The sequence below is a fragment of the Sus scrofa genome, chromosome 2 (genome assembly GCF_000003025.6).
Source record: "Sus scrofa isolate TJ Tabasco breed Duroc chromosome 2, Sscrofa11.1, whole genome shotgun sequence".
Lineage (NCBI taxonomy): Eukaryota > Metazoa > Chordata > Mammalia > Artiodactyla > Suidae > Sus > Sus scrofa.
In genome coordinates this window covers 41,317,374-41,338,657 of record NC_010444.4, presented here as the reverse complement: position 1 = coordinate 41,338,657, position 21,284 = coordinate 41,317,374, and the positions used below count along the sequence as shown (strand labels likewise).

Here is a 21,284-nt window from a genome sequence, read left to right as displayed (position 1 = left end):
TCAGGGGGCTTTCATTCCAGTGGGGACCAGCAAGCAAGAGGCATGCACAATCAGTGTGTGGCTAGTGATAAGAGGTAATGAAGAAAACAAAACAGAGTGATACCATTAGAAGGACAGGTGGTAGGAAGTGCTCTCCAGTACGGTCGCCTCTGAGCTGTGACCTGAAAGATGAGAAGGTGCCAGCCATACAATCACCTGGAGAAAGAGCTTTCCAGGCAGAGAAAACCAACAGAAAGGCTTGAAGTGGGGAGGAGTCTTGCCGGTTCCAGGAATAGGCAGGAGGCCAGTGGGAGACTGAGTGCGGGGGAGGCAGGGCCTCGGGAAGGCCTCACACAAGTTCTAGCTAAGGGTTCAGATGAGTGTTTGTCTGAGATGTCCTGACAGGCACAAACCATGAAGGGGGTTTCAGGGTGAGGGGTCGGGATGTACTGTGAGTAGGCCGAGAAGCCCCTGGAGGGTTTTAAGCCGGGAGTGTGCAGGCCTGATTTACCAAAAGGCCCCTGGGTGAAGGGCAATGCGGAGGGAGAGGGTTCTGGAGGCTCCTGCACTGCAGAGGACTGAGCAGGGGTGGGTGGATGGTGGCTCGGAGCGGGCTGGCAGCAGTGGGGACAGAGAAACAGAAGGATTTACAATCTATTGTGGAAGCAGGGTGTGTAGGACCCACCGATGGAATTTCATAGGGCAGGGGTGAAACAAGGGATCGAGGGGAGTAGTGCTGTTTATGAGGGTGAGGACGCTTGTGGGGAGGAGGGATCTGTTTGGGGAGAAAATCCCAAGTTCTGATATGGACGTTTTAAGATGGAGGCGCTCATTGGAAATGGATGAAGGGCCTGTGTGAGAAGTGGGAAACGGGAAGGGCCTGTGTGAGAAGTGGGAAACGGTGGGAATAACGAATGGCAGGAGCCACCAGGTAAGCGGTGGGCAACTCGAGGGGTGAGGGTGCGCTTATGATTTGATGGGGCCAACATGGTACTCCTCACACCCTGAGTTCCAGCGTCCTGAATGAAGCGCATGCCTGGGACGCATGTGTACGACATGGGCTAATATATAATTTTCCTTTGTGAATGTCCCTACTTCATAAAAAAAACATGTAACATGTGAAATAAAATTGCCATTTTGGATAATTATAACCCACCAGCCTGAGTTCCCCCACCGGTCCCATGGAAGCTGCATTCTTCAGCCTGCAGAGTGGCCAGGCTGCTGGGCTGGAATATGCGGGCCTAGGGCTCCCCGCTCCGGGGGCGGGCTCAGCAGGAGAAGTGGCATTCCTGGAGGATGCAGAGTTGGCACAGGGAATGCTGCAGCCCTGCTGCCAGACTCTCTTTGGGATGCTTTCTAACTTCTGAGGAGCATGAGGCTGCCCAGAAATGAGGGCCTGGGGGTAGGTAGCTCTGAGATGCTCTTTAGCTCTGGCCCTGAAAAGACACACAACTGCAGCCAGGGAAGCTTGGTGAGTCCTGCCGGGATCCCTGCCTGCGCGACTGTTCCTGTCCCCAGTAGGCACTACTCAGCCTCCTGTGGGCTCATCCCAGGTGACAGATTCCCCTTCTAGACAAGGGGGCTGGAGTCTCGAAGGCTGAAGCCAGGCACTTGTCCCCAGAGTGTAAATCCCCTAGGGGCACCCTAGCTCAGAAGGAAATTCAAAGTCTGGCTCTTGGCCTATAAATTTCCACACCATCTGGTACCCAGCTCCCTCTGTGATGCCACTGCTGCCACTCTCATCCTCACCAGCCACACCGGCCTCCTTGCTATTCCTCCAAATGGCCACGCTTCTGGCCTTTCTTTCACACTGGCTGTTCCCTCTGCCTGGAATGCTCCTCCTTAGATGCCCACGAGGTTCTTTCTCTCCCTCCCTTCCTTTGGGCCTTAGTTCAAATGTCACCTTCTCAGAGGGCCTTCCCTGACCCCTCAACCCCATCTTTCATCCCCTCATACTGTTTGATTTTCCCTCCCAGCATGCCATTGCCCATCATATACTTATTCGTCTGTCTCCCCATGAGAATGGACCACTCCAAGAGGGCAGAAATTTCATTTTGTTCAACTGCTGCATCGCTACCACTTGGAACAGATACAAGTACATTAAAGGTGCTCAGTGCACATCTGTTCTAGGAATGGATGGGTGTCACCTGCCCCAGGAGGAGCTCCTTCCCCTGAGGGGAGGTCAAGTCAGAGAGCTGGGCAGGTCATCCACAGGGGCCACGGATCTGCAGTACGTGTGTGTGAAGGGGACGGACAGGCACCCCATGTCAAAGGAACCTGGAGTTTGAAGGGCAGAGGAACCCTAGTTGTCAGGGAAGGAGATATTGCAGCTAAAGACTGGACAGATTCTACCTCCAGCTCTAGGACCCACCCTGTCCTGGCAGGGTCCATCTCAGCTCTTTGAATGAGCATCCACCCAGCTGCCTGGAGACCGACCCTCCCCTTCCTGAGACCAGGAAGAGCCAGCTGGGCAGGGTACATGCCAAGTCCTCACTCAGTGACCAGAGAATCTGAAAGCAGTTGTTTCTCAGGAGCTGTGGAGCCTGGCAGGCTTGGATTTGATCTTGCTTCTGTCACCTCCTGTGTATGTCCGAGCTTTGGTTTCTTCATCTATAAATAAAGACAATCATCTTTCTTTCACTTTTTTTTTTTTTAAATGAATAGGTACTGTGCCCAGCACAGAGTGCATCACATGATACAGACCCAGGTGGCACTTGCTCCCATCCCCATCTTCCCATTCGCTCTGGTACAGCCCCATGCCTCTTACCCAGAAGCCATTCCTAGCCCTCCTTCGTCTGCCCTACCTGCTGCGGGCTGTTAGTAAATTTGGGAAAGTCCCCAGTAGGGGGGCATGTGACAAAAGCACACTCACCAGCCCTCTTCTGTCCTCCCATCCCCCAGACCCCTTGCGTGGAACAAGTAGATAAGATTTCACACAAGTTCTAGCTAAGGGTTCAGATGAGTGTTTGTCTGAGATGTCCTGACAGGCACAAACCATGAAGCATTGCTATGGAAACCGTTCTGTTATTCTCTGCTGTGTCATTTGTTTTCTGGCTCAGCTGTAGTTGTGGTGTGGGGGGAAGGGCAGCAGATGAGGTAGCGAGGATTAAACTCCTAGTGGGGCCTCTGCTCCCATGGGGCTGTAAGACTGAGGGGAGCTCCCTGCATCTCCCCGGGCCTTACCTGCTTCAACTCCAAGAAGTGGACCACTGTTCTCTAACCTTGGCCTGACGACTGTCTGCACCTGTTAACAATCAGAGTCCTGGCACACACCTCAGAGCAGCTGTCAGAATCTCCCACAGAGGCTGCCATACACACCAGGGTTTGCGAACCACTGGTGGAAGAGTGAGATTAGCTAAATTGTTTGCAATCCCCCAGTGGGTAAAGCAGATAACACAGAAGCTACTCTGATTGGAGCAGGGGCGAGGGGCTCAGAGTCCCATCAACTCAGCCCCCCAGTACCCCCAACTGTTCCCATGGAATCCTAGGGCTTCCCACTGGACCAGAGGATTTCTATTGACTTCCCTAGAAGGGGAGTCAAACATTAATTCATTCACCAATATTTACTAGGTATCTTCTGTTTTCCTTATGCCAAGTATTACTTTGAAGTCAGTAGCTCCACTACTTACGAGATATGTAATCTTGAGCAAATTACTTAATCTCTCTGCGGCTCAAATTTCTCATTTTGCATTGGGAAAATAATCCTTGTTTTCCCTACCTTACAGGATTCCTTTTTTTTCCCCCTCCCTCCAGGATTCTTAAAATGATCAAATAATCAAATGAGAACACCTACGAGGAAGTGGTTTGTTACCGAGAAGAGATTCTACAGATGTCAACAACTCATATTAGTAGTGTATCTAACTATGGCAAGTCTGTAGAACTAAATTAGGTCCTTAGAGGCCTTACAGATTGTTACTCTCCGCCTCTCTGTAGCTAAACTTGTAGAAAATGTTACAGGGTATAAGGGACCACTGGTCTAAAAGCCTCCCTTTTAAGAACAGCAGCCTGTCTATAGGGTTATTTCGAGTTTATGAATATCACTCAGTTTGTTATCTTCTAAAGAGAACATTTCTGTGTTACCCAAATTTTCTTCAATGATTATATTACTTTTATAATAAATAATTTAAAAACTAACACTGTTAAGGGAACATTTCTATACTGTTAGTGGGAAAGTAAATTGGTGCAACCTATGGAGGACAGTACAGAGGTTCCTTAAAAAACTAGAGGACTATCACATGATACAGCAATCCTACTTCTGGGCATATATCTGGAGAAAACCATAATTCAAAAATTTACATGTACCCCAATGTTCATTGTAGCACTATTTACAATAGCTAAGACATGGAAGCAACCTAAGCATCTATCAACAGAGGAATGCATAAAGAAGATGTGGTACATTTACACAATGGAATATTATTCAGCCATAAAAAAGAATGAAATAATGCCATTTGCAGCAACATGGATGGACCTGGAGATTATCATACAGAGTAAAGTAAGTCAGACAGAGAAAGACAAATATCATATCACTTATATGTGGAATCTAATAAAAATGATACAAAAGAACTTATTTAAAAAACAGAAACAAACTCAGATTTCAAAACCAACCTTATGGTTACATAAGTGAAATTGTTGAAGGGAGGGAAGAATTGGGAGGGTGGAATAACATATATACCCTACTATATAAAATAGATGATTAATAAGAACCTGCTATAAAGCACAAGAAAATCTACACAATAGTCTGTAATAACATATAGGGGGAAAAAAGAATGGATATATTTATATGTATGACGGATTCACTTTGCTGTACACCTGAAACTAATACAACATTGTAAATCAACTATACTCCAATAAAATAAAATTTAAAAAAACTAACACTGTTAAAAATACTGTCTGATATATACAGTTCTTTAAAAAAAAAAAAACCTTCTTCTTAAAAATCTGATGCTAAAATGAAATCACAAGTGGCACTCGGAGCAAGGGCAAGTGCTAGGCTGGGCACGGCTGCAACAAGGCCCTTTAGGAAGAGCACGGGGCGGCTCTGCCACCAACTCAGCACATGGTCTTGGGTGAGTCACCATCTCTCAAGGGCCTCTGTTTCCGCATCTGTGAACTGAAGGCACCAGCTTTACTGATCTCCAAGGGCCCTTCCAGCTCTGATGGTGAATGTTTCAGGACAATGGAGTGTACTTTCCAACATGCCCAGGTTGTCATTCCACAGCACATCTGGACCTGCTGGGGCGGCAGCCTTGCTCAGCTTGAAGTAGCTTGTGATGGCTTCACTGGCTGGAAGCAATGTCTCTCTCTCTCCCCAGCCACTAAATTGGGATCTCAGACTTTCCAAAGCACTCTCAGTACCACTACAGACCCAACGCAGGAAGATCAGAAAGGGAGCATGTCAAGAAGAGAGATGACCTGCTTAAGAGCTGCACCCCTGTAGGTGATGGGGCCATGGCTGAAATCAGGGCATCTGAGTCCAAGCCCAGTGCTCCTTACCTTACTGGGATCACATCCATGGAAGAACCACAGACCCAGAGAGACTCCACCCAGTGGGAAAACCACCAGCATTGGGACCAGAAGACAGGACCATGCCCCCCCCTCCAGTACTTCCTGCCTGGTGCTTTTGGACCAGCCACTCCCTGCTACTGAGTCTCAGGGTCCCCACTGCAACCTGGGATTTTACACCTGATGAACTCCGTGCTACGAGCCTCTTGGGAGAGGGAATGGAAACTTCTTATATATGATAAAGCTATACATTAGTTACCAGAAATACCCTATATTGTGCCCAAAGATTAAGAGGAAATGACTCCATCTGATGTTGAAGAAACTCACAGCCCTGGGGAGTGTCAGTCCTGGGCCACAGAGCCAGTAGGTTTGGAACTTGAATGGGCAAGCCACTTTACTGTGGATGCAGAGTGACACAGGACAGACTTTTAGCCTGGCTTGGTTCCAGTCTGAGGGAGATCAAATAGCACCGAAGCTGAAAATATTCAGCAGGAGCACAGGGCCCACCAATGTTTATTCCAAGCACTCATGCGTTCATCCAGCTAACAAACATCCTTCTCATATCAGCTCCAGAGAGAGTGCTATTTGGGTGCCTCATGTGCGCACAGAAGGAGCCAGAGGAATAAGCAAAGATGAATAAGATAGTCCTCATTTTTAAGAAATTCCCAGTCTCTGAATAACCAACATTTCCTGAGTTCTTACCACATATCAGGAATTCTGCTGTGCTATTTCCATGATCTCATTTCACACCCATAATATCCCAACAGGGCAGGAAAGTTTAGCATTCCTATTTTGCCCCTAAAGAAGGTGAGGCTCAGGCTCATTGGAAAACTATGGGGTGGAGCCAGGATTCAAACCAAGGTCAATCTTTCTCTGGATCCTAAGTTCTAACCCTTATGTTCCATGGCCTCTGTAAGGCTGGGGACCTTTGGCAAGCACTTTCCTCTCTGGGTCTTGGTCTCCCCTCCCCAGTGTAGAGGTTCAATGATTCTAGTGGGCACATGAGATACTGCAAACAACTATGGATCAAGACAGAAAGCAAGACAGGTCCACCTGATGGGAGGTGTGAGATGTGGAGATCAGGTTCCATACCTCAGGAGAGGGAGGCATAGGATATAACTGGGGTGGAATGAGGTCAAAGGTCAGGCTTTTGCTTAAGAGGGCTCAAACCAGTAGGTTTCAGAGAGGCAACCCTTGCCCACCTCCACTCATGTCTGTTCTCCTGCCACGCTGAAATGCCTATGCATCTCCACACTCCAGCACCACCCCATCAAGGCCTTTGCCACACTTCTCCCACTACGTTCCCCCATCGCCCCTTACTTTTCTCCTCTAGGAGTTCTCATCCCAAAGCTCTCCCTAAGAGACTATAACGGACATTCAAATTTCATTTCATCAAGCATTTTCCTTTAAGATCCTGGTCCTTGATGCATGGCTCTGTCTTCACAACTTGCTCTCTCTCCAATGGAGAAAGCAGTGGCCCTTCTCCATCTGAATCTTGCACAACAGCAGATGCCAGTAAGGTTGCCTGGAAATGCCATGTTGCCATGGTAACAGCAGACCAAGGTTCGGGATGCGTTATCCCCAGTGAGCTGCCCTGGCAGTGCCATGCCAGGCTGCCGGTGGAATCTTCCTTGGGGAACAACAACAAAATCCCATTAATGGACCAAAAACTGTTCCTACAAACACACTTAAGGGCCACGCATCCAGCCCCCTGGAGGCCAGGTCCTGGCTCTCTGCACTGTGCCTCACTCAAGGGGTAATACAGTTTTTAACTGGCTCAGCCAACAAAGCAGGCCCTCCCCCACTCCAGCCCCCAAATTACCACTTCTCTTGTTTGATGCCACCAACCAGGGATCTGCCGGCGTGGACCCTGGCAATTAGCACAGCATCCACATTTGTTGGGGAATTAAGAGCCACTGATTAGCCTAATTCCACGCCATTCACAGGCAGCGAGTATCAGCCTGAGATTGGCTTTTCCAAATGATGGCCCAGAGGGAGGCGTGATCATGGCTTGAGTTTGAAATGAAGGCCAGGGCCTCGTGGGCTAGGCTGAACCACAAGAAGAGGGCAGCACTCACCTCTGGGCCTGAGGACAGGTCAGCCACTGGCTCCCCTAGGCCGCCTACCCAGGGGCGTCTCATTGTTGATGGCTCAGGAAATACAATCCTCAAAATGCTTCCAACTGGAGGGCATGCCTGTTTCCAAGTCAATCCTGACCAGAAAGGGAGACCATTTCCCTCTGACGGCCTCCCTGCTGACTCCCACTGGGACTGCCCAGTCATCACCTGGGGCTTCTAGGGCTAGAGACTGGCTGGGCAGGACGGTCACACTCTGCCTGGACCCTCCAGCCATCCCACACCCTAAGGGCCTGATCCTCTCACCTGTCCACCAAGTTGCTCTCTGGCTGGAGCCCCTTGGAATGTGAATGCCCAATAATAATTACCCTAATAATTCCTCTGGAGGACCCCTTGGCCTCCTGTTGGAGGACTCCAAATGGGCCCTCCAGGACACTGACATTCCGGGCTCATACCAGCCGCTACAGCTCGGATGGCTGAGCCCTACCCTGACCTAGCAGGTGCTAACTCCCCAGCGGGTATGGTCTCCCTGGGTTTCTTCCTCTCCTGCCAGTTTGTCTGCACACAGAATAAAGGGCTCAAGACCAATGGAACTGGTTGATGGAATATGTGCCCACCGACAACAGGGAACTTCCAGCACTTCCAAGGAAATAGACAGACATCGAGGCCTGGCTGGACAGGCCTTGGCCACTGAGCTTCCACATGCAAACTCTGGCTTGCTTGAAAACAGGGACTGAACCAGGTCTTTGCAGTCATTCATAAAACACTTTTATTTATTTATTTTTAATTTGATAGATGCCAGCAGGGATATAGGATAAACTTTCCGTGGCATCTGCCATCAAGTCTAGGGGATCAGCAGAGACCGCTGAGCAGAAAAAGAAAGGGGAGAGGGGAAGAAGGGCATTCCAAGGAGGAAGCATGCCAGCAAAGGCCTTGCTGAGGAGGAAGATGGCGCTCGTAGAGCTAGTGGTGGCAGTTTAGTTTGGAAGAAGAGGAAGTGAGAAACATAGTAGAAGGGATTAAATTGGGGGTGATAAGCAGGGGTGTCTCATTGCTGATGGCTCAGGAAATACAATCCTCAAGAGGTCTGGTTAAAGATTTGGACTCTATTCAGGAGGCAATCAGAAGCCACTAAAGCTTTGGGGCAAGTGAGGAGCAGAATCAGAGCTGTGGTTTTATCCAAAGCAAAATGTGGATAAAAACAATCATCACTGTCATTGTCGTCATGACTGATAACGTTTGTGGAGCCCTTATACTGGGCTGGGAACTTTTCTAAACATCTTTTTTTTTTAGCTTTTCAGGGCCGTACTGGCGGCATATGGAAATTTCCAGGCTAGGGGTTGAATCGGAGCTGTAGCCGCCGGCCTACGCCACAGCCACACCAGATCTGAGCCACATCTGCAACCTACACCACAGCTCAAGGCAACGCCATATCCTTTACCCACTAAGCAAGGCCAGGGATCAAACCTGCGTCCTCATGGATGCTAGTCAGATTCATTTCTGCTGAGCCATGATGGGAACCCCACTTTTCTGAACACCTTAGCCTGACTGTGGAGGAGGGACTACAGAGAGGGCTGTTTGGAGACAGGAGGGTGCAGAAGAGGGACCACTGGAGGGGAACAAGGAGGTAGGCTCTGCAAAGCTGTGGGTATGGACAGGGAGAGGATTGGCAGCCTTAGCCAGGAGACTGGGAGGCATCTAATCCCAAAGACACAGAAGAAATAGCCCTGTTGTCACCCTGAGTTCAGAAAGACATCTGGAGAGGCAGAGACCATGAAGGAAGGGCAGCTCTCCCAGGAAGACTTACCCTTTCAGGCTCTACTCTGGTCCTGCTCACTGAGAACCTACTGACTGGAGTGAGAAGCAAAGGACCTGGAGAGGCCTCTTCCGGCTTTGACCTCGAGTCTGCTTGATGGCATCAGACTGGATACATACTACATCCCTGGGTAGGGAGGGAGACCTGGTTTCAGCCTGCCTGGTTTGCTTCTCCATCCTGTGGGTACCACCAGTACCCAAGCCCCTGGGGATGAGGGTTGTCAGATGGAAGGCAAGAGCCATCTCCTCCAAGACCACTCCAGTGAGGAGGGCCTCCGTCTTGCCCCACCCTCACCCTGTGCTCATGACTCCCCCCCCACCCCCATCCAGGCCAGGCCAAATCCTAGCCTAGACTTTAAGGCTCAGCTCAAGTCCTCCTTCCTCTAGAAAGTCTGCAACAATCACTCCTTCACTGAGCACTTAGAATGGCAGTTTCAGAGCAGGAAGGGACCTTAGAGATCCCTGGTCTAACCTTCTCAACTGTGCAGAAGAGGCCGATTGGGTCGGGAGAAGAGGAGAACCTGCCCAAGACAAGGGCCAGGGCTATGACCAGAGTCCCTGGACAGCCTTCTGTGAACTTCGCAGCGCTGCTTTATTTCACCCATCCACATCACAGATTGTGAGGCTGGCTGTGGGGACAGGGACCTCTATCTCTACATCCTTCTCATTGCTTAGCACAGAGCCCTGGGTTGCAGGAAAAGAGAATCTTCAATAGCCAAAGGTTCCCAAAGGCAACATGTCCGAAGGAAAAGCAAGACACAGGTGAAGAAAGGAAAAAAACCTTCCTTCCAGCATTCTCCACTGTGTTGGGAGGCAAGCCCAGCCCAGCCACTGGATTGGGGGTGGGAAAAGAGACCATGCATTCAAAGGGGCTTTTACATCCAAAAGAGATATTTGCATCCAGTGCCAGTGTTCTAGCCCAGAGCTTCCTGGGAAAGCAGCTTCCAGACTCCGGCAGAAGGGTTCATGGTGAGGTCAGCCTCCAGCCTGGGGCATTGGTGACAGTGGTAGACAGTAGCTGAGGGAAGGTTTTTTTTTTGAAGCCGAGTCTTCAGATTTGGACAGCAAAGAGAACCCTTCAAGACCCAATCCAATTCCTAAATTTCCGGAAAAGGGGAGCTGAGGTCTTGGTAAGGAAAGGAATTTGATCAGATCATAACAGTCCATCAGTGATACAGCCAGGACACTTGTCTAGGTCCCTCGATCCTCACCAAGGACTCTCTGCAGGGTACCTTTTCTTAGCTGAGCCCCACATGGGTATAGACAGAGAGCGCCTGATGCGCTTAAACAGCCACCAGTAAGTTCTTTCTTTCGTTTTTTCTTTTTCGGCTGTGCCTGTGGCATATGGAAGTTCCTGGGCCAGGGATGGAATCCGAGCTGCGGCTACAACCTATGCCACAGCTGCAGCAATGCTGGATCCTTAACCCGCTGCACCAGGCCAGGGATTGAACTCATGCCCTTTTAAGAGACAACTCCGGATCCTTAACCTACTGCACCACAGCGGGAACTCCTCACCAGTAATTTCTGTGTTGTTTTCTAAAATGTCAAAACTCAAGTACTGAATTACTGACAGACTGGTAATGCGGATTTAAAGAAGAGTATTGGTTTTGACTAAGCCTCCAAGTGAAGAAGCCACTTGCTTGAGATTACAGAGCTAGGAAAAAGTGGAACCCAAACCCAAGCACAGATGTATCTGGTTCCAAAGTCCTTCCTTTTTCCACTGGCTCACGCTGTCACCCATTCTGCCTCTATGCTCAGAACAGAGGAAGAAAGACCGCTCAGCACAGACATCCTGAGAGGTCTGAGGAAGGATTTCATTAGACATACACTTCCTGGGTAAGCACCTCTTGCCCAGGCCCCAGGGACTGGGGACACAGAGAAGAAATGAGATCCAGAAGGGCAGAGACTGGTAGATAACATCCAGGGAGATTCTAAATGAACAGCGATCAAGCTTGGAAGAGAAACAAACCCAGTCCTTTAGATTCTGAAGTAAGAAAGAGGCTGATGAACTGGGATGGTGTGACAGCATGCTGGCGAGCCCTGCCTGAAGATGTGTGTGTCCCCAGCCTCAGTCCTCGTCATGCCTGCAGAGCACAGCACGATGCTGGCACAGGCAGGCACCTGAGGCAGAGCTGCTGAGTCGATGCACTGATAAAGGGGGCTCCTCTCCTGCTGGCCTTGCAGAGGAGGGGTCTGCCCACCAAGTGGGGTCCCATGCTTGCTCCATCTGTAGAAGGAGCAGGAAGCAGCTGGCAGGTCCAGAAATGCTGACACAGGGAGGGACAGAGCTTTCAGCCCCAACCGACTTCTCCATGGCAACGAGCTGACAGAAAACTGCACGGGAGACTGAGAAGCCAGTTTTAAAATAAAGACACAAAACCCTCGCAGTCTAAAATCACACATGCAAAGCCTGAGCTCCTGCCTCTCGGCCCCTTAGGAGGGGTGGGCATAACCACACGGAAAGGTATCTCCTTCTGACCTGCCACCCCGTGTGCCTCCCCTCCTACTCTAACCTTCCCAGAGCTGCCAGGCAGAATCTCTCTCACTTTGCAGTACCTGCTTCAGGGCATCACAGCAAATCTGACAAGCAAGGGTAGAGGCTCCACCAGGGTCCGGGCTGGCCAGGTCCTGCAGTAAACAGGCCACTGCACCAGAGCAGGGGTGGCTGCGGCAGGAGGGGGAGGGGGCAAGGAGGAAGAGTAGGGCAGAGACCCCCTTCCTCCTTCAGGCTCCTGATGGTCAAATCCAGCTTCATCCTTCAGGGCTCAGCTGTATTTGCCTTCATCTCCCAGGATGACTTAATCGCATGCACCTTCCACTGTAAATCCAAAGCCTTCTGTTTACATTTCAAATATAAAATTTTTCATTATACTTCTGCTTACAGAAGTAGACGGAGAGCCTGCTTTGCACTGTACTTCTGCTTACTTATTCCGCCCCACCGTAGAGACCGTGGTCTGTGATAAAGCCTCAATAAATGTTTTCTGAATTGAATCAATGGCATGAGAAAACATTTTAATTTGAGGAGCTAGAGGCCAGCCCTCCTTTGGTTTATGGGCGTCCACTCAGACTACCCTTTCCCTCCAAAGCTTTGGTGCTTTGGGGGCATGAAGGCAGTGTCACCCCTTCTATGCTACTGTCCTTCCTGCTGGGTGCCCTCCCCCACTAGCTTTCTGCCACTCCAATGTGCTCCCTCCCTTACAGTTTGATAGACATCACCATACTCAAAAGGGGACCCCAGAATAAGTTGGACTAAAGATCCTGGGCTCAGTGTCAGCTTTATCATCTTCTGTCTACATGAATTCAGGCAAGTCATTTAATCTCTTTGAGCCTTGTCTGCAAAATGGGAACCATCCATTTCCAGACCTATATATCCTGCCTACCTCATGAGGCTGGAGTGAAGAACAGAGATGACGAATGATGAAGATGCTCTGAAAGCCAAGACGCTCTGTGCAAAGGCAAGGTGGACTTTCCAGCATCTCACGGCTGAGGCCTCCACTCAGGAAGTGACCCGCCCACAATCACATGGAGAGACTCTGGTGGAGCAGAGTCCAGGCCTTCTAATTCTTGGCCCAGAGCTCCTTCCCCAATCTTATGCTGCCTTAGCGATCGCATCGAGGCATTCTTCAAAACTTTTGCAAAACCAATTCCACATTCCATTAAAGTGAGAAGCATTTTGGTCACCTGCGGGGGATAAATCTCTGAACTGGAACAGAGTCCAGCTCTCGGCTTCCAGGCAGAATGCCACCTGAAACATTCTAGGTGGGGAGTTAACTCTTAATCCCCCATCAAGCCTTTCCTTCCAGCCTCTCGGTCACTGCTAACTAACACATGCCAGAAAGATCGTCTTGGCAGCTAACAGTCTTGCTGTGGCAGAGCCCAGGTCTTCTAATCTAACCTTGAAAACTGCGACATTGAATATATATATATGAAGCAGAAGGAGTTCGTGTCGTGGCTCAGCAGTTAATGAATCTGACTAGTATCCATGAGGATGCAGGGTCAATCCCTGGCCTCCCTCAGTGGGTTAAGGATCTGGCATTGCCATGAGCTGTGGTGTAGGCCGCAGACGCAGCTCAGACCCTGTGTTAATGTGGCTGTGGTATAGGCCAGCGGCTACAGCTCCGATTCGACCCCTAGCCCGGGAACCTCCATATGCCGCAGGTATGGCCCTAAAAAGACAAAAAAAAATTATATTCGAGAATCAGATTAGGAACAATTTGGACTGGATGCAGAGGAAAGCTGGTATGGCTTTAGTGGAAAAGGCTATTCTAGGGCTTGACTCAGGAAGAAGGGACACTGATTCTCTGGAGTGTAAAGTCAGCAAAAAAGGATCTGAGAGAAACAGGAGGGCACGCAGGCCTCACTGCTCAGACCCTAACAGCTATCAGGGCCACGCACCAGAGATGTCACTGAATGAAACCTTTTCAGACTTCAGCAATAACTCTGAAAAGGAGGAAGGGTGGGAAAGAGGGAAGGAAATGCCTTTGTTGAGAACCCCAACCCGTTCATAGCGTGATGGTTAATTCTGTGTCACCTTGGCTAGCCCATGGTGACCAACTGTGTGGTCAAACACTAGTCTAGATATTGCTGTAAAGGTGTTTTTAAGACGTGATGAACATTTATGATCCACTGTGGTGGGCCTCATCCAATCAGTTGAAGGGCACAGAAGCAGAAACTGACATTTCCTGAAGAAGGAATTTTTGCCTCAAGGCTATAACACAGAAACCCTGCCTGAGTTTCCAGCCTTTGGACTCAAGACTGAAACATCAACTCTTACCTGAAGCCTTTGGACTCAAGACTGAAACATCAACTCTTACCTGAAGCCTTTGGACTCAAGACTGAAACATCAACTCTTACCTGAAGCCTTTGGACTCAAGACTGAAACATCAACTCTTACCTGAAGCTCCAGCCTGCTGGCTTGCCCCAAGGATTTCAGACTTGCCAGCCCCCACAATGGAGTGAGACAATTCTTTGCCAGAGATGGCTTCATTTGGCTCCTGCCGGGAAGCGGGAAGACGGCGCTCTCTTCTCAAGCAATGAGCCCTGATGGGCCGCTTTCTCTAACTGAGCAGCCTTCGCCCTGCCTCTCAGGCTGCCCTCTCTCCCACCCTCCAGAGATCTCTCACCACTGCAGTGTCCCCAGGGGAGGGGGAGCATTCTCCCCCTGAACAGCTTTAGCCTGAGGATGGATGAGCCCTCTTTTCTCCACTCCCATTAGTGCAGCCAAGACGGAGCGGGATTTGCAGGAGGAAGTTTACTAAATGCTAGGGGGGCACTGAAAAGGAAATATTACAGCAATCCAAACACATCTACAGGCAGGCAGTGCTGCCAAGATGAGGCTTCTGACTTTTAACAACCCTCCCCTCTCCCCAAAGGGCTGGAATACACATCCACAGCAGCCTCTGCTCAGCCTCCAGTCATTTGAACTTCCAGTGGTTTCTACTTGGCACTATCTGGAGTATTGCCTCAAAGGCATGGCTTCCTGGGCAGTACCTCCCAGGAGGTTAAGGCTCACATCGAAAAGGATATTGTGTGACCCATATTGTGTGGGTAAATGAGGAGGTGAATATGCAATCAGAGGACTGGCTCCTGCTGGCCCAGGCCTGGTCTCCACCTGTAAGGGCTGAGGGCATCGCTGTGCTAATACCTTGGGTGGGAAATCAGTCCTACAGAGTCTTGTCCCACTCGTGGCCCAAGTCAAGAGATCCAGAATCAACTCTGCTTCCTGCCTGGGCCAGCCCCTTCATTCCTGGGTCTGGCCTGGGGTTAGGCTTCTTCCTCATGCAATGGGCTGGATTGTGATGACAGGAAAATGACATCACCTTTCAGATGAAATCTCACCCCCCTCAACAGGGAAGTAGCCTTGCACATTACAGACCAAAGAGTCCTTCAGGGACCAGGAAAAGGGCTTCTTCTTCCAGGAAGCCTGCCCAGCAGACACACTGTCTCCTGTGTCTACTGAGAGACCAGGGATCCCAGCTTGCCTCGGTCGCTGGAGTTACTGTGTCAGAAAAAAAGAAGGAAGGAAGGAAAGAGAGGGAGGGAGAAGGAAAGAAAGAAGAAAGAAAGAGCGAGCTGCCTGTATGTTTACACAGCTGCTAGAGCTTATGATCCTCATCAGCCAGCACTCCAGGAAGAGGCAAAAGCCAGGGATAATAATAACGATAATAACTACATTTACTGGGAGTATACAATGTACTAGGCACTACTCTGACCACTTGGCGTATATTTACTCATTCATCTTCACCATAACCTGTCGAGTTAGATCCTAACGCATTTTACAGACAAGAAAACCAAGACACAGAGAGATTCTGTTACTTGCCCCACGTTACACAGCCAGTAAGGGGCAGAGCTAGGATTCAAACCCAGGCAGCTTGGCTCCATATCACTTAATCCAAGCAGCAACTCTGCCAGGTTGGTTTTTACGAACCCGGCCTTCAAGGTTGCAGAAACTGAGGCTTGGGCACTCAGCTAAGATCACAGAGCTAAAAAGAGGCAAATGAAGCATTCAACCCAAAGGCTGCTTCCTTCCTCAAGCACTCATGGCAGGGATTGTGTTACCACCACCCCAGGCTGAATTCAGGGAGGCCGGCTGACCTCCTTTGTCCTCTGGGATAAGAACCAGCAATGGATGCCCACTGCCATCAGAACGGCTCTTCCCGCTGGTCATTGTGCATGGGTGAGGTTTCCAAAGTACCTTTTACATATGACTATGCGTATAACCCACTCCCCCTTAGACGGACACAAGGTGGAGGACACCCAGCCTCCTGGGACTGTGGACATGCTTTTCTGTTATAGGGCAGGGACACTGTGTGGTTACAGCTTTCTGGGTGCCCATTGTGCCCAGCTGCTGTTCCAGAAGTGCTCTCACATGTGACCCTTCTTGCAGCCAGGATGGAGTAAGACACAGGAAACAGCATCTCCCAGCACAAGGTCAAAGGCTTAGAGAGACTCAGAGCTACCATCCACTTCCTGTGGAGATTTAGGCAAATGTCTTTACCTCTGAGAGCTCCAATTTCCTTATCTAAAACAAACAAACAAAAAAGGAAACCATGGAGTTCCCATCGAGGCTCAGTGGTTAACGAATCCAACTAGGAACCATGAAGTTTCGGGTTCGATCCCTGGCCTTGCTCAGTGGGTTAAGGATCTGGCATGGCCGCAAGCTGTGGTGTAGGTTGCAGACACGGTTCAGATCCCGTGTTGCTGTGGCTGTGGTGTAGGCCAGCCGCTACAGCTCCGATTAGACCCCTAGCCTGGGAATCTCCATATGCCTCGGGTGCAGCCCTAGAAAAGGCAAAAAAAAAGGAAACAAAAAAACCTCTTCCTTTCAGAGTTGCTAAAAGGAAAAAAAAAAAAAAGAAGTATGAAATTTTACAGCAGAGAAAGAAAACATGTTTACTAAGCACCTATAATGTGCTATAGGCTCTATGTGTGAATATTTTACTTATATTTCACAAAAATCCCAGGAGATAGGTATCTCCACTTGATAAACAAGGCAACAGGAACTCAGGGAGGTTAATGCTTATTCTAGCTGCAACACTAGTACCGGGCACAGCTGAGCTGTAAACCCAGACTGCCTGGAGATTCTTCCACGTCACCAAACTTCCCTCTAAAAAGGCACAGTAGGCTCTCCAATTCCATCAAAGGGGTCCCTTGGGCCTTCCCCTGCCAGCTTGGCCCTCTCCTGCAAGGCTGAGACTGCAAAAACCTCTGCAGTCTTTGTTTCTGTGTGGATTTCCATAAAAATGTATGAATGGAGACGCCTCATTTGGACTTGAGCAATCAAAGAGAAGGGAAAGGGCCCTCGAACCTCCTCTCTTGGGTTTCCGGTGGGATTTTTCTCTAGGCTCTCAGACCCCATGGGAAGGAGGAGAGACCGTCGTGGGAAGATTTCTGTGGCTTGATTATGGGGAGATGGAGGCTCACTCTTTGCAGAGCCTGGAGCCACCCGCGTCTGGGATTTAGCAGCTGCTGTCATCTGGGAGATGGGTACAGATTTGGGCCCCTGGCAGCACCAGGCCCAGTGGGTGACTCAGCACCAGCTGGCCCTGGCTCTCTGCCCCTGCAGGACATACTTCAGAAATTTGTGAATCTAAGGAGTCACAGCTTGGTCCTTGGAGCAGCTCTGATGGAGGCATGTGGCCTGGGCCTGGCTCTGCAGCGTCCCAACAACTGCTGAGGTTCTGCCTTGTGTCCTTAGCTCTTTGTCACCCAGCCCTGCGGACTCTGCTGGAAAAGCTCAGAGGATGTTTCCTCTTCTCCATCTTCACTTTTCCTGTGCTGGATTATTATTATTATTATTAGTGATTATTAATAATAATCACTAACTGTTTCCTATGTGCAGATACCATGCTATGCACTTGAAACAGGTTTTAAAATTCTTATTCTTTTAAAAAAAATTGCGGTCAAATATACATGACATTAAGTCTACTGCTTTAAACAATCTTTTTTGGTGGCACCTTCAGCATGTGGAAGTTCCCAGGCCAGTGACCCACACCATAGCAGTGACAATGCTGAATCCTTAACCTGCTGCATCACAAGAGAACTCCCAGGGTTTTTTGGTTTTTTTGTGTGTGTGTTTTTTGTTTTGTTTTGTTTTGTCTTTTTGTCTTTTTAGGACCTTCTTTCTGTATGAGGCCAGCTTTTTTTTTTTTTTGTCTTTTTAGGGCCGCACCAGCAGCATATGGAGGTTCCCAGGCTAGGGGTCCAATCAGAGCTGTTGCTGCCAGCCTATGCCACAGCCACAGCCAAGCCAGATCGGAGCCACGTCTGTGACCTACACCACAGCTCACGGCAACACCAGATCCTTAACCCACTGAGCAAGGCCAGGGATTGAACCCACAACCTCATGGTTCCTAGTCGGATTCGTTTCCACCGTGCCACGACAGGAACTCCCAAAGAACTCCCCGTTTTAACCATTTTTAAGTGCACAGTTCAGCAGTGTTACGAACATTCACACTGTGGTGTAACTGTCACCACCATCCATCTCCAGAAACCTTCATATCTTTTCATTAGTGAAACTCTGTCCCCCATGAGCAATAACTTTCCTTTCCTCCCCCTCCTCAGCCCCTGCCAACTACGATGCTGTCTCTCTGAGTGTGCCTACTCTCAGTACCTCACAAGGGTGGGATCACCCAGCATTTGGCCTTTTATGACTGGCTTAAGTCACGTGGCAGAAGGTCTTCAAAGTTTACCCCTATTACAGCTTTTCAGAATTTCCTTCCTTTTTAAAGCTGAATAGTATTCTGAGAAATACATTTTCTTATTTAATCTTCCTAATAGTTTCTATAAACAGTTATACTCTGATGCCCATTTTACGAAAAGGAAGTTGAGGAGCAGAGGGACTAAATGGATCATCCATCCAGCAGGGAGCAGAGCTGAGATTTGGGCCCAGGTTGCGTCGCTCCTGAAACCTTGTGCTTTCTGACTCTGCTGTGAGCCCCATGCATGCTCCTCAACAGCCCTCCAACTTACAGGTCTACCAAGCTCCATCCTCCATCAAGGCAGTGGTCTTTCTAAACGGCCGATTTGATATTGCTTCTCTGCTTCAGACCCTTCCCTGGTTCCCCGGCTTACAGTCATCTTCAACTCTCCAGCACGGCATTCAGGCCTGGCCTTGAGGCAGCTCGGATCTTCTTTTCTGGCCTTTGCCCTGCTCCCCTTCACCCCCACCAAAACTGAAAGCCTCACCACCTGTACTCTGTGCCTTCTAACTTGCTGTTGTCTACAGCTGTAATGTCTGCTCCCCAAATGAGGCAAATTCCTATTCATCTTTGAAAGCCTTGCCTAGAGGTCACCTCCTCCTTCCCAGATTTCTCCAGGCAGCTTGTCTAGCTTTTCTCTCTGCTTCTGTAGAAACAGAACATAGCTCTGGAATAGCACTGGTCGTGTGTAATTTGATTTGTCAGTTTACAAATCTGTCTCCCGCACTGTATCTGTGGTTGACAACATATCTGAGTGGGATGACTCCTTTTTAATATCAGAGAATTTCAAAATCCTTCCATACACACTGATCAAAGCAACATTTAGTGACAAAGTCACTATGAATTCAGTAAAGCTTGTAAAAGTAACTATATTTGAGTCACCATGACACTGTCTATATATATTTGAAAACGATGCTTCATGTAGGTGTACAGAAGAGTCTGGGGGCCTTGTTCTATACTCTGGATGCCAAGAGCCTACAGTTTGGGAACCACTGCTCTGGCCTGAAGCGTGGGGTTTTGATGAAAGGGAGGTAACATCCATTGGCCCTATTATAATCCAAGGCTGTGCCAGTCACTTTTCATTTTTATCTCCATTAAGTCTCCAAAAAGCCCACATTTCCCAGATGAGAGAACAGTGCTTGCAGAGGTAAAGTACCTTGTCCAAGGTCACATAGTGAAAGAAGTAGCGTGGGATCTGCTTCTCCATCTTTTCTACTCTGTCACTCTGCCTCAGGCAAGGACCACAGCTGCTCATCTCTGAGTGTCCCTGGTGCCTCACTCGTGGCCTGGCTCGGAAATGTCAGGGGGACAAATGACTCAAACCCAGAGAGCCCTTCCCTATGCATTCTCCCTCCACCTTGTAAGCAGAGAGTCTTTGGCCAGAGATCCATCCCCCCCACCCCCCAGCTGCAGACAAGCAGAAAGGCGCCCTGCACATCAAAGAACCAGAGAAGGCGCTGGGCAAAATGCTAAGATGGCACAGCATGGTCCGTTTCTCCTTCAGGTGCTATTTCCTTTATTTAGTAGGTATCCCTGCCCTGACCCTGGGCTCTGGGCCTCTCTCTTCACTACCAGCCCTCTGCTTCCACTCCCCTCCCTTCTACAAACCGCCTGTCCATCTCCACAAAGGCTGCTCTCAGCCTAACAGTTCCCTTGGGCCAGTGCTCACTAGATCTTAATGACTCGTAAAGCTTGGTGTGGTCTCCCCAATGGCTATTTGTGTTTGAAACCAAAGGGGGGATTTCTCAAAAATTCTGGTTGGTCAGGAAGCTATTGGGAGGAAAAGAATGGGTTTCAATGTCAGACAACTCCAAGTTTCCATTCCTGGTTCTGCTACTTCCTTTTTGAATGGCCTTGGGTGAATCAATTTCTCTTCTCTTTAGTGTCTTCACGTGGAAATGAGAATGAAATCTAGCTACAGGGTGAATATACACAGGCCTTAGACTCTTGTACTGTGGGGTGGGAGGCGGGGTGGCCCTTCATAAGGTACGTCCCCGTCTTAACCCCCAGAACCTCTTAAGTGACGTTATTTAGAGAGAGAATCTTTACAGATGTGATTAAATTAAGGATTTTTAGATGGGGGATTATGACCATGGGCCCTAAGTGCCATCACAAGTGTCCTTTTAAGAGAAAGGCATGGAGTTCCCTAGTGGTAACAAACCCAACTAGCATCCACGAGGATGTGGGCTCGATCCCTGGCCCTGTTCAGTGGGTTAAGGATGCGGTGTTGCCGTGACCTGTGGTGTAGGTCGCAGATGTAGCTCAGATCCCATGTTGCTGTGGCTGTGGTGTAGGCTGACAGCTACAGCTCCGATTCGACCCCTTGCCTGGGAACCCCATATGCCGTGGGTGTGGCCCTTAAAAAAAAAAGAAAAAAAAAAAGAGAGAGAGAAAGGCAAAGGGACACACAGAGAGAAGAAGAGGAGGTAACGTGACCATGGAGGCAGACTGGAGTGAGGTCAAAGACTGCCAATGGCCACCGGAGGCTGGGAGAAGCAAAGAAGCGGTTCTCTCCTAGGTCCTTTGCAGATGTACCTTTAAGGTCCTTAAGATGAGACCCTCCTGCCCTAAATCCAAAGACAGGTGTCCTTATAAGGTACAGACAAGGAGACACAGACCCACAGAGAATGAAGGCTGTGTGAAAACAGAGGCAGAGATGGGAGTTTGCATCCACAAGCCAAGGGTCGCCTGGAGCCACCCGAAGACAGAAGAA

General features: G+C 49.3%; 1 protein-coding gene and 1 long non-coding RNA gene across 7 annotated transcripts in view; both read right to left on the bottom strand.

The window, feature by feature from the left end:
* SERGEF (secretion regulating guanine nucleotide exchange factor) overlaps positions 1-21,284 on the bottom strand; it is a 241,870-nt gene that overhangs the window by 17,386 nt on the left and 203,200 nt on the right. Inside the window, exon 11 of one of the 6 annotated variants that reach the window (XM_021083269.1) lies at positions 2,492-2,589. The exons of the other annotated variants lie outside the window; for them this stretch is intronic. Coding sequence (XP_020938928.1) covers positions 2,507-2,589 — 83 coding nt within the window. The 3' untranslated portion in view covers positions 2,492-2,506. Of the gene's footprint in view, positions 1-2,491; positions 2,590-21,284 lie in introns of those variants that run through there. 6 annotated transcript variants of the gene reach the window in all.
* On the bottom strand, positions 8,961-16,497 carry LOC106509404. The gene is made up of 3 exons (XR_002341554.1): positions 14,266-16,497; positions 12,752-14,225; positions 8,961-12,189 (listed from the first exon to the last, which is right to left on the bottom strand). It is a non-coding gene; the product is annotated as an uncharacterized LOC106509404 (long non-coding RNA).